Genomic DNA, 13,378 nt, shown 5'->3' on the forward strand with positions numbered 1-13,378 from the left:
CACGGCTCTATTCATTTGACTGTAGCACCTCTCATTGTGAAGTCCACTCACCAAAGTCCATGCGGTCCTTGTGGCTGCGCTGCAGCAGACCCAGCAGCAGCTGCCTCAGATGACTGGACGTCTCACGGGGGATGCTGCGAACAAATAACACCAGAATTATTGTCTGCTGCTGTGCAGAAGAAAAGAGAATCTCAAGGGGAATCTGTCAAGGTCACAACATACGACAGAAACCTGTGTGTCCTATTGTGTAACCTATTGTGTGTCTGTCCACGTTCCTCAACACAGGAATCTTATGCTTTAGAAAGAGTGGGTGGGGGTGATTTGTTGGAGGCTCATCATCTTCGACAACGTTGTAAACTAACTGCTGTTCAGCTGTTGGAACAGCCCAGCTGGAGTACCCAGCTGGTAGCATCTCTCTAGAAGGTGAGATTTGCAAACTGCACGTCGGGGGTTAGCTCTAAAAAAACAAACTTTGGCCAGAGCTTCACTTTTCGTTGTTTATTTTACTCTGAAGGTGCATTTCAGGAAATGTGCTAATTTCTGATGAGCAAAAAACACAAAACAGCAAACACTGTTTAAGTTCAGTTTTTCCCGGACGTCTACTAAAAAAAAGTATAACCATGTTGTCATGTCAGTGTAACTCTAACTCACTTTGGGCTGAGACTCTTGTTCTTCTCGTAAAACAGCCGCAGGTCCTGAGGGCTGCTGGCCTGCAGATGACCGAGGATAGGAGAGACATAACAATACTGATAAGGATGAGCTCTACTTATGTCACACTCTCTGGCTACTTCACAAAGGCATAATAACAATAATAAAACAACTGAAATAATTCCATATAAAGTAAAAAGAGGGACTAAAGCCACTTTTTAAAAGATATTTACAAAGCAGTAGCACAGTGTCATCCTATAGTCACATGCATTTTATAACCAGTGCGTCTCCATCGCACAGATTCCACAGAGCGTGTTTAAAAATGCCTGTTAACGAGGCAGTGAAAGAAAGTCTCACAGTCAGGAAGCTTCTGAAATGCTGCTGAGCTGGTTACGATATGTTTAGATAAGGTAAGTTTCCGAAAAGTTTCATCTTTCATCTTTCTCAGCATTTGACATGTCACCGGGTCCCTGCTCGTTTCTCACATGATCTGAAGGGAGGAGACAGCTCGGGTGTTTACTCTCAACCGACAGACTGAGGTGACTTCTAACTATCTTCATAAAATCAGAGTCAGTAGATGCTGCATGGAGGAAGATGAAGAAGATGATCTGCAATGCATGCAACCGATGAATCCGACGTGTTTACCTGAAAAGGAGCCTTTCCTGTCAGGCACTGAAACACGATGGTCCCTATACTCCACAGGTCCGCCTTGGCATCATAGTGTTGGGACATAATGACCTCAGGGGCCTGGTGAGGGAAAAACATGAACGTTTAATGAGATGATGGGAAATTTCATAATTACTGCTGGAAGACAACGCTGCATTACTGTTTGTTATGCTGGCCTCTTTTAGAGATGGGTTTCAATTACCAAGGAACTAGAGCTCTGCTGTTTAAGTCTAAGAACACTAAGATAAAAAGTAAAAGCTCAGAAATGACAAAACATCCTTTATTTTTGAACTAATAAAACAGAAACCTTCCCAGCCCATAATGGACCCTGTTAACCTTTGCTATGAATGAACACACAGAAGCCATGAAATCTGAATTTGCTCGGGTTGATCAACCAACTGAAACTTTGACACAGTGATGACTTTGGCTGTTTTTCCTGAATATATAAAAAACAACCCGTGCTTACCATGTACATAGGAGAGCCACAGAGCGTAGCCGCCATCATGTTGGTCTGAAGGTACCGGGCGAAGCCAAAGTCCGCTGCATAGAGGCAGGAGGGAGGGAGGGGGAGGGAGGAAGTGGAGGATAAAGAACAAGCAGAGGCAAAAGATGGATGAGTTAACATTTGGTGCAAGAAGCAAATGCGGCTCTGATCTCGGGGACGGAAACAAATTGATTAAATAAGAGAAACAAATTGAAAAGTCCTTTGTAAAGAAAAACTGCAGATGGCTGCTAAACAAGAGAAAGAGCTCATAGTGCTCTGGAAAAGTATTTTTGTCGATTCTCAGCAGACTGGTCTATTTGTTTTCAACTAGAATGCCACCAGGTCCAGCATAAACCTCAGCCAAGGCCCAACTGTCTCCCTGAATTAAATCACACATCCAGATCTCTGTTCAGTTCATTTGATATAATCCTTCTAAACCAATAGGGCTGAAATCAAACCCTCCTTGCTGGAGGTAAAAATAGAAAATACCTTTTCTAAGAAAAACTGAGCTCACGATAGTGCTCAGAAAAAGTAGTTTTTTTCTGCTTGAGGATCTCAGCTGAATGGATCTCAGAACATAAACATATATATATATATATATATATATATATATATATATATATATATATATATACTCAGAGACTATACCTTCTGATTCTGAGACAAAGGTTACCTAACTTCCTTAAGCACCAGCATGCTGCCTATTAAAAGAGTCAACAAATCCATTCTATTAATCCCCTGCTTCACCAATGATGTGCATGTGTATACCTGCATCTGTGTAAGTACAGCGTGTGTGTGTGTTTTTCCTGCAGCCATAAGGATTATAACACACTGTTGTGACAGCCTCAGACTTCAGTCCCGCTGGGCCACCGACTCTCTCCAGAGGAGAATAAAAGAATTAACATGGTTAAGGATTAGCCGAGTTCCCAAACATCCGAGCAACACACACACACACACGCACACACACGCACACACGCACACACTGTACTTGCACATGACACTTAACTTCCTGGTGATTACCTGCTGTTACACAAACGTCATATTTTGTGCTCAAACAGACACATGCCTCATGTATTGTATCTGTGAATGGGTTTTCTCCCTATAGGTATTTTTCCATTGGTGTGCCGTGTCAGAGCCAGACTCCGAACACCGCCGGAGGAAAATGTAAAAATGATCTGCATCATCTAATAAATTTCCTCTAACAAGATTAGTCTTCTAATCTTAGTGGAATCAATTGCCTTGGGATAAAAAAATCCTTATGGAGGTCCTCTTGCAATAAAACTGCTGTTACGAGCTTTACTGCGCTGGAGGGATTTCCATAAGGAGCCCAGAAAAATTAAATTAGTGTTTGCTCAAGTAGAGGCTCCTGGTGCTTTCCCATTAAATCCCCACGTACACCCACATACTGTCTTCTCACATCGGGAGTGAAGAAGTATTTAAGTTCTTATCGTCTTTACACATTTTAACCATTTTAATCATCAGATTCTACGGATTTAGGGCTAAGATAAGTTAAGATAATGTTGAGAAGCTGCTTGTTTACCTGTTTCTTTGGTGTAATATGTCGATTATTGACTAACTCTAGATGATCATTGACCTTTTATCCATCTATGTAGTTTTCTTTTTACTTGTTTTCTTCCATATGCAGTTTCTTCCACAAAAGGTCAGAATAAAATAAAGTTGCCGCCAATCGGTTTCACCCTGTAGCACTTTGTGACAACCCCAGTGTGTTAAAAGGCAACAACAGAAACAGATGTGCTGTGATACAATGCACATCAACATACGTCATGATTACAGATGTTTTTAAGTACAAGCTCCTCCCACCATCACACCTACCAATCTTGATGCAGGTGTTGGTGGAGTGCGACTTGCGTCCCTGTGGGTACGAGAGCAGGATGTTTTGGGGTTTGAGGTCCCGGTGGATTATTCCCTTGGACTGCAGGACCCTCATGGCCCCTGCAATCTGCTGCAGGAAAACCCGGATGGTGTCCTCACTCAGCGTGCCTTTGGCTGCAGAGGAAACACAAATCAAAACAAAGGTTGGTATATCGGTGGAGGTTTAGTGGGCAGGCTCAATTCTCAAATGACAATATTGTCCTACCTAATCTGCAGCTCAGATTGCAGATCATTTAATTTTACATCTAAACATGTATGTTGAAATATTTGTGTACTTGATGACATCGGCCCAGCGTGACCCCCCTGCTCCCCCCCCCCCCCCCCTCCCTCATATCACAGTGGTGCCACATGGAGCTCCTCCCCTACTCTTGAATTACTTTCTGACTCCACAGAGTTTTAAAAGCCAGGTTCATCCGGGAGAACCTGTAGTTTACTGACCACAGTGGGAAGTGAATCCAAAACCACTTGTAAAAAATGTTTTCTTAGCCAGAGATGGCTGTTATCGGAATAGGAGCTTTATTTAGAGTGTGGGCGGGTACCTGACAGAACAACGTTAGCAGGTCAGAGAACATAAGAGTGTAACTATGTGTCTATTCAGAGTCCAGTGATTTATGAGATGTGGTAAACCTGGGAAAAACTGTTTGTTGACTCATTGGAAAGAGGTGTTGTCTCACCTACTGTCTGTATGATGAATCCAGACACGAGGACACTGGAGGGAAGTTTCTCTGTGAGCTTTATTACACAGTATGTCAAAGTCTATTTTAAGCCTCAGGTACTTAAAGTTCCCGTGGCTGTTTCTGAAACTTAAGATAAACAAGCTGCTTCCTGCGGTCGGACTGGAACAGACAGAGTAGTGATGTGGCTGCCTTTCAGTCTATACTTTACTTTATATACTTTTTGAATTGTTTTGGTATTGGAAGAGAGCCAGACATAGTTGTTTCATGAATTTTTAATATTTAATCTCTAAATATTAATCCACTGCTCCAGTGGTCAAATAGCCCACTAACATGTGTCTTTTGTCTGAAATGTTAATGTCCACTCAAGAAGCTATGTGTCTTATAGCTTCTATTGTTTCCTCCCTATAATCACAGAGAATATTATTTCAAACCTGTTCACCTTGTTTGCGTGAAAACAGAGAGATTCCTTGTCATCAAGTAACAAACATGATATTTCACCAACTGCTTCAATGTGTTTTTCAACTGAACGTGGATGAATTGTTGCTCTTACAGTGTAAGTAGTCCGCGAGGTCCCCCCCATTGCAGTACTGGGATTGGAAAGAGAGGGAGAGAAGAAGGGAGGGGGAAAGGAAGCAGACAGAAAGAAATCACATTAGCAAACACAAGTATTAACGACCCCTGATGTGTAAACACAGGAAATACGTTTCACACGGTCTCTGAGGGGAGCAGAGAGACGGAGGAGAAACTTGACGACTGTGTTACAGATTCATAACCTTGCTCTGATTCCCAGCATCACTGATATGACAGGTGTTTCTCTGAAAGTCATTTCCTTCTCTAACATGCAGAGATAAACTCGAAACAGTGAAGATGGTAATAAACTGTATGAGTTGGAATATAATGCATCGGCTGTTTCTTTCAGGCTGTATTTATATCTGAGTCACACTTCTGTATATTTTATCATTTGCAGCCCATCTCAACTATTGAGTGACATTAAAATGACATGTGACAACGTGTCAATATTATGTCTTTGCAGATGTAAATGTTCTTCCAACAGACCCACAGTATTTACCAAGTGTAACTCAGTTTCACTGGCGTCACGTGATGTTCACTTGCTGTTAATTTTGCTTTTATAACTTTAGAATGTTATGTCCATGGAGCATAACAAAATAAAGAACTTTTCTACCTACAAAGAAATTCCAAACCATTTTCACATTTCCAAGCAGAACATGTCTTCATTGTGAATCTTGGGATATGAAGATGCCTTTGGCTATTGCTGAACGTCATCCGGCTTCACACATCCGTGGCTGCTTGCCAACAACAATGTTTGCATTGTAATGTTTGCAATGCTCACATAATATATATATGTGAGAGTTGTGTCTTAGCATCTTAATGACCAAACTTAATGAAAACACGAACACTTGAACAAACATCAGTGAAATAAGAACTATCTAATAGTTTGGTCCATGTTCCTTCCACTAACATGGAGGAAGCAGGATTTATAACCTACTGCAGCCAGTAAAAGTGGCTTCACTTTAAGAAGTCATCATGTCGTCCATCTTTATATAAATGATCAATATGTAAGCGTAATGGTATTTAAGAAGGCTTGAAAAACAATGTGCAGGAAATAAACAATAAAGTTCCTCAAACTTTACTTAAGAGATTTGTTTAAAAGTATATATTTTTTTAACTCTGGCTCTCCACCAATGAAATGTGGCCAAGGTGAAGAGAACAAAAACCTGCAGCAGCTGAATGGCTGCCTGACGGTCGTTTACCCCCCTTGATGCCTGAGGACACAGCTAATTATAGCCCGGGCCCCGTCAGAACTGCCTGCAAGGGGCTGACAATACAGCTGCTCGGCAAACAAAGACACACATCACAGTGAGCTTACCTCCATTACCAGGTACACAGAGCTGGCAGTTTCCTAAAGAGAGAAAAGAAAAGAGGGGGGGATGTAAACAAACACATGTCAGCGACAGACAAAGAAAGGAACAGGGAGGCTGATCCTGTCCGGGGAAACTAAGCTGCTGGTTTGGAGGAATAAGCAACAGTCTAAAGGGTCGCAGAGAAAAGGAGGATTAAAGAGAGAGAGAGAGAGAATGGTAAAAGAAGAAACACAAGTGAAGCTACTAAGCTGATTAGAATTCTACGTTTGTGAAATTGAAACGATGTCAACATTAATTCAAGAATCAATTTTAATTTCCGGTTTTCTCTAATTTTAAATAACTCAATCAAAAGTACAAATATCATAAGTCACAGTACATTTTTCTAAAGTTTAAGGATTGATTTTTGCTCCTGAGTCACGGTTGTGGTTTTAAACTCAGCAGACAAACACTTTTCAAATCTGAGGCAGATCAGTTATTTGTGTTATACCTCCTCACAGTACTGGCACAATGCAAATATCGATTTGTATATTTGTCTTTTTGTTATATTTCTATTGATGGCGATTGTGTTACGATAGTTATTAATAATGAACAATTAGCTCCATCCCAGACTCAAAGTGAGGCCTGGAGCTTACATTCATTTGCTGACTTTACTGAGCAATTTGACAACAACAACAATAACACAGAGTTCTACATTCTAGCTGAGCCAAAAACAATTAGGGAATCGGAGCAGTTGGCTCGGCTGTCAACAGCATTATCAACACAATGGGTGAATCAGGGAGAAAGGGAGAGTGTGTGAGAGGTGCTTTACTGTAATGTTAACTCGTAAACTCCCACAACGACAACAAAAAAAGCAAAAGGGGCGTGAATTTACAGAACTGATGTAAAAGCAACTCGGATAACATTTGTCATTTACTTTCTTTTACGATCCTCGCTAACCGACACGCCGTCTGAGGCTCGAGGTCTGGGGAACAGACTCCCTCTTATCACATGGTAACAGACGAGTGACGCTCAGACCTCATCTTTTGTTGGATCCACCAGAGGCCAGAGCGTCTCTGTCGTTCCAGCTGAGTCAGGCCTTCTACCAGTTGGTTGTCCTGTTTGTTTTTATAGCAGATGGACGGGGACCAGGTGTATGGTTCCTCCAAGGACCTTCTACCTGCACCATGACTTGCAATAAAATAGTTTGATGCCACTGTGGGTGAATGAAATGCAAATGACCCAATGCACAACAGTGAGAGGCGGCACTCTGTCTATTTTGAGGTGGCAGTTATTTCCTGGTTCAGTGTCCTCAGCGAGGGCTGCACAGGGAAACTGCGTCTCTTAAATAAACATCACATTATCGCCTCTGCCCAGACGATCCAGCTGCTGTTCGCCCTCCTCGCTCAAAACCTGTTTCGAAACAGGAACTTGTCGCACAGCTAGCATGTTGTGGTGCTCAGACGATTACACCAGCGCTCAGAGAAACTCCAGCACAGCCCAATTAGTCAACTCCCTTCTGTACTTCTGAGTCACACTGTGTGAGACAATCAGGGGAACTTTGAAAAGCAAAAGCAAAGTAAAAGCATTTCTCTGGTGTCCACTGCTGGTTTTGGACTCAGTTTCCTCCTGACCTAGTTAAATTGCTGAGTGCTAGCCCCCCCCCCCTTTCCCTCGTCTGGACGTCTACCCTCTTTAGTGCTGAGAGACGACAAACCTGTAATCAGACACCAGTTTAAACCTCAAATGCCCAGAGAGTGACACTGTGACTTGGTATGAAGATTAGAGAGAGGAGTATTCTGGGGTTGTGCTCGAGCAAAGACCTGATTGCAGAGATACTGACGAGGAGCTCTGAGGCAAAGCAGTTAATTCCCTATTAGCCACCTATTCAACAATGTTTAATTAGTCACGACTTCACTGTTCGTGTCTGCGCCTGGTGACTAAGCCCTCTGACGCAAAAGATAACAATAGAGGATGAAACATAAACTTGAATCAATGGAACAAATCTCGGAAAACCTACATTATCTTCTCTCCCCCGGCCTTAAGATGCAGATTTCATACAGGATAAGAGAAATAATTCAATAGCCCAGGAATATTTTAAAAACCATCAGAGTGAGACCAGAAATATCTCTGTTAAAGTATGATAGGAAATACTGAGGCAGTTGGATTGTGTTGACACTGCTGCAACACAAAAACATGTGTTCCCAGCAGGTTTCTCTGAACCTGGATGAGCACAACCTGCTTGTTACGTGTTTTTGGACGAGAAGGCAGAGTCGTGGATTACAAAGACAAAAGAGGCGCCTGGTGAGTTAAGACAGGTATTTATGTGGGGGCTGTGCTATCTTAACAATCGGGAAGGGGGTGCCTCAGTGCGACTGGTAACCAGCAAACAAGCAACAACATCGCTGGGATTGTGGATTCAGGTTGTGTTCTTTTTGGGTTTGCACCTAATCACCTGATCCGAACCCTAAGCACCTGCCTTGTTCCACGAAAAGAGGAGTTAACACACTTGAGAAGAAACGCCTGAGGCAAGCGAAGAGGGGACGACACTACACTTCCCGGAAAGCCCTGATCAAGGAGAGCCGCAGGGACAGGCCACAAAACTGCAGACAGAATGTAAACACGGGGAGGGGGGGGGGGGGGGGGGGATGATGACAGACTCACAACCTGACACAAAGTCTGAGGTACTCGCTGAAACTTTTACAAGGATTCGCTGTAAACGCAGAAAAGCCGAGAGGAAACGTGCTCGAGCAGGAAGCAACAGAGAGAAATGCAGAAGAGCCTCATTTACATGAGTGAAAACAAAACAATTCAAGCTGCGTGAGACAGAAGTGGGTCACATCCAGCAAAACCATCTGCTCCACTCGGAGAGCTCACTGAGGAAACTGGGACAATACAATGTGCCTCGATTAAACGTGTAAACAGATGTGTGTTCAAACGGACATAATCGTTTTTTTGGGGGTGTCGAGTGTGTCGTTAAATACCTGAAAGTCCAGTAACGCCACAATGTTTTCATGTTTCAGCTCCTGCAGGAAGGACAAGCAAAGCCATTGTTGTGCATGCACGTGTTTGAGTTTAACAGAGACGTTCAGTAGCCAGTCAGGCTCCTGTGCTGTTCCTGGGACATTTACTCTCATGATGATATCTCCTTGTTTTCCGAGGAGATAAACATGCAGAGATAATCACTGCTCATATTTCACTCTAGCATCTGGCTGCTCTCCGGGGCTGGACACACAAACGTTAAATGCAAAACAACAAAATATGGTGCTGAGCATTAAACAAGCAACCAAATAAAGTTACAAACACTTTATAACAGTTGGAAAATCCCAATGACCTGAAACATCAGTCAAGGTGAGGATTAACACTGCTCCAGGACACAGACTACTGTCTTATTCTGCCCTGAGTACTTAACTCAGTATTTATTCAATGACAACTTGAAACCAGGGAACTTACCTTGAGTATTTTGATCTCTTTCCCCAGCAGGGACTGGGATTTGGCCAGGTTCTTCTTGTTTATGCATTTTACTGCCACCTCCCAGTCGTGTTTCTAGAAGCACACAATACATGCAAAATCATCGTTCTTGCACGGTTACACTTTGTGAATGAAAACCTGATACCCTGGTAGAAACGTCCACAGCTAGTCAACGTGTCTGAATCGTTTATTGATAAAAGAAACAATGGGTTCTACCACATTTAACATAGAAAGAAATATGAAGTATAAACCTAAAGCACATATTAGCCGACTGATATTGATTGTTGGTCTGTATACGCTTCTCTTCTTAATGAAATGTGGTTCTCACTGAAATCAGACAGGAGGTCTCCACATCAATAGTCAGTTTTTGAAGCATGTGACTCTTTACTTTCATATTCCCAACAATCAATGTGTCATCCTCTCATGTAGATGCAATGTAACTGCAATGCAAATTCCCAGATGAAGCCCCAGAGCAGCTGCAGGCCTGACTCTCTCTCTCTCTCTCTCTCTCTCTCTCTGAAGATGTGACACATGATGATATCAGCGTCTAATCAAGTTACTCTCAACTGTATATTCTTTATTTAGAAGTGTGGGACATGTTTCTTCATGATCTCTGCTGGCCCCAGCCTCAGGCTTTCTGGAAACAAGACATGTCTGCTGGCCTATATTTACATTGTTCACGCTCCTGGACGCGCATCATGTGCATTATACGCCTCTTGAGAAGTAAAAACTCTTTACAAAGTAACAATCCTGCATAAAACGTGTATTTAAAAAGGGGAATTGCAGTATTTTTAGCTTTTAGCTCTTGTTCCTCAGAACATCCTGTCTGGGCTGCCAGGCCTCTTAAGGCCGTGCGATGAAAACAAACAACAGACCGGGGGACGTGAAAGGCGATGCACCATGAACAATGAGCACAGATCACTTCAACCACCTTTAATCTGCTGTGGGTTCACATGTGTTGTGGGATGAATATGAGCTGTTAATGTGGGATAGAGGCTGAACACTGACCTCTCGGTGTCTCCCTTTAAAGACAACAGCGAATGCGCCATGTCCGATCAGGTCCTTGCGACTGAACTCGAATTTCCCCACCGTCTCCATGTCGTGTCTTCTTCTCTAAGACCTGCGGGAGGAACCAGGAGGCCTCGGGTCAGCGGCTCTCTGCGGGCTGAGGAGTGGGCAGCGGCGGCTGCAGCAGCAGGGATGGTCGGCCCCTCTCTCGCTGGCCACGGGCATCGAACCTTCCTCTCTTCTCATGGTCCCCGGAGCTGTGGGCTCCTACCGAGGCCCGGTGCTCGTCTCCATCGGGGACAGCGCAGCCGACGCGGAGTTAGCGAACTTAAAAAGCAGGGAAATGTTGTTTTCTTTAAAAAGATGGAGTCGCTCGCTGGCTGCAGCTGCTGGTGACGCGCCACCTTAACAGAGCTGCGGTTTGTTTACATCCAGGAGCTGCGCGTCCCCGCGGCGCGGCGCGTCCGAGCTGCGACCCCAGCGCAGGACGTCCAGCTGGAAGAAGACGTGACCCGCGATTAGTGACTCACCGCGGCTGTGAGAACGATCCGTGGCCGCAGCTACATGTCACAGGGTCGATTCCCCCCCGAACGCACAGACGGTGGCCTGCCTCCGACGCACTGCGCATGCGCAGCACGGCTACAGCTGGAGGTGTGACGTCAGCCGAGCAGGGCCCTCAGTCACGAAATAAATAATCCTCATAGTCATCATAATACAAGCACATTTCCAAACAATGTTACAAAGTGCTTACAAATAAGAAGCCCAACACCAATAATCAAATTAATAAACGTATTTATTTGTATAGCATCCTTCATACAAGAGTTTCAGCTTACATACAATATAGATTAAAATGATTAAATATATAAAAAACCCATTCATATAAAAGATCAGATTTTAAGTAAAGTAAGAACTTGGTAAAATAACATCTGAAAGAAAAATAAGAACAAATTGGGGGGAGAAATATACGTAAAAACTTTAAAAAAAGAAATTGGTAAAAATTATAAAGGCGTCTGAGGAAATGCAAGATCCGGTTGAAGGCTGGAGTAAAGAGAAATGTTTGAAGTTTTCTTTGAAAGATGTTTACTGAACCAGCTTCTCTGATGTCTGGCAGTAGTCTATTCAACAACGTTGGAGTGTAGTTTATAAACGCTCCATTGAGCTTCCCATTCTAAAGGCCTTTACACATTTAGTTTGGATTAATAATTTTCTTAGAGGAAATAATACCTTACACCCCTGACTGAAGTTGAAATGGTGACCTCACAGTCCTTCTTGATACACTCGCCACTAGATGGAGTGATGGGTATTCACAAAGCTCATTATCATCCCCACAGTCCTCATCATGAGCTGTGGAGGGGACGTGAACAGAGCAAAACATATTTATCTGCTTTGTATAATAGTGTCATTTTGGACCATAAACTTTTATTTGTATGACACTCACCCCTGGGTAGAATAAATAGAAGGAACAGGAAGTGGGTGGTGAAATAGAAGCACTGCATCTTTGGACACAGTTGAGTTAAAGTCAATACAAATGTGAGATTATGGGACAGAAACTAAGAGAGTTGAAGATAATGAGACTGTCAGTCAAACCTGGAGAGAGACATTCGGAGCAGTTGCAAATGGAAGAACATCAAAAAATGGACAGAAGCAACAACGGAGAGAAGACAGTGAAACCTTGAGGGTCTTCATTAGAACATAGTGGCCGACACTTTTTAAATTATGCATGATATTTATCTGGGTTGTTGCAGCAACCTTGATTTTGATTCTGTGTCCAGAGGATGGGGGCAGAAAGCACTGTGTGGTTATGGAGAGATGGAAGAAGAAAGGAAGAGGAAGAGGAAGAGGAAGAGGAAGAGGAGGAGGAGGAGGAGGAAGGAAGGGAAGTACAGGTTCCACATGGAAAAGGATGATATACATATTATCTGTTCTTAACCATCCAATCACAGCCTTCATTATACAACTCACTTACTCATTTTCATTTATCTATCCTTAAGTTCCCTGATTGAAATGCAATGAAGGAAACACTAACAAGAAGAACATAAACCTTTCTCTTTCTATTTGTGTACCATATAGTTGTGTGTACTATTTCTACTCGGAGGGTATTTCATTTCTCTCTTTTCCTTCCTCCTCTACATTGACCAGAGACACGTTGGCCTACTTAGGATTTCTTCCCCCCACCAGGCCCAGCAGCTTTATCTTTTCCTTATTTGTTATTTAAGCAGAAATGTAACTTTACTCTGGTTCACCTGTGATTTCAGTTACTGTTTCTTCACTGAAATTCTCCTTTTTAACTCATTAAATAAACACATCCCTGATCACGAACTTCAACCCGTCATGTTCAGATGATACAATGATGCAATTTAACAGTTTAACCACAAGTGACAATCTGATGTGAATTCACAACACACAGATGTTTGTGATTCTTCTGTTGTTCTGTGCTTTCATGGAAGGAGGAACAAAACATTGACTGACACAAACTTTGAAATAGAAATAAACTTTATCTATGTCTTTGTCAAGAGAGACATTTCTCTTTGCTTACACGTGCGATGAAAGGTACATTAAATAAACAAATTGTAATATTTCCAAATGTCTGATTTCTGCAAACGGTGCGAGGCTGTTGATGTGTGAAGAAGTCCAAGGATTTGTATTCAGCTCCCTCTCTGTATGTTAAATCA

The 13,378-nt window shown here is 42.8% G+C and overlaps 1 protein-coding gene across 2 annotated transcripts in view; it reads right to left on the reverse strand.

Moving 5' to 3' along the window:
- ulk1b (unc-51 like autophagy activating kinase 1) overlaps window positions 1-11,305 on the reverse strand; it is a 28,736-nt gene extending 17,431 nt beyond the window's left edge. For both annotated transcript variants that reach the window (XM_062412516.1, XM_062412515.1), the window contains exons 1-10: window positions 10,707-11,305; window positions 9,681-9,773; window positions 9,212-9,253; window positions 6,257-6,289; window positions 4,919-4,955; window positions 3,632-3,805; window positions 1,781-1,854; window positions 1,294-1,395; window positions 652-710; window positions 52-134 (exon numbers count right to left, since the gene is read on the reverse strand). In XM_062412516.1, the coding sequence (XP_062268500.1) occupies window positions 52-134; window positions 652-710; window positions 1,294-1,395; window positions 1,781-1,854; window positions 3,632-3,805; window positions 4,919-4,955; window positions 6,257-6,289; window positions 9,212-9,253; window positions 9,681-9,773; window positions 10,707-10,796 (787 nt within the window). In that variant the 5' untranslated portion in view covers window positions 10,797-11,305. The remainder of the gene's footprint in view (window positions 1-51; window positions 135-651; window positions 711-1,293; window positions 1,396-1,780; window positions 1,855-3,631; window positions 3,806-4,918; window positions 4,956-6,256; window positions 6,290-9,211; window positions 9,254-9,680; window positions 9,774-10,706) is intronic.
- Between the last annotated feature and the right edge of the window lie 2,073 nt (window positions 11,306-13,378).

This window comes from Platichthys flesus, chromosome 19 (genome assembly GCF_949316205.1).
Source record: "Platichthys flesus chromosome 19, fPlaFle2.1, whole genome shotgun sequence".
In the NCBI taxonomy this organism is placed as follows: domain Eukaryota; kingdom Metazoa; phylum Chordata; class Actinopteri; order Pleuronectiformes; family Pleuronectidae; genus Platichthys; species Platichthys flesus.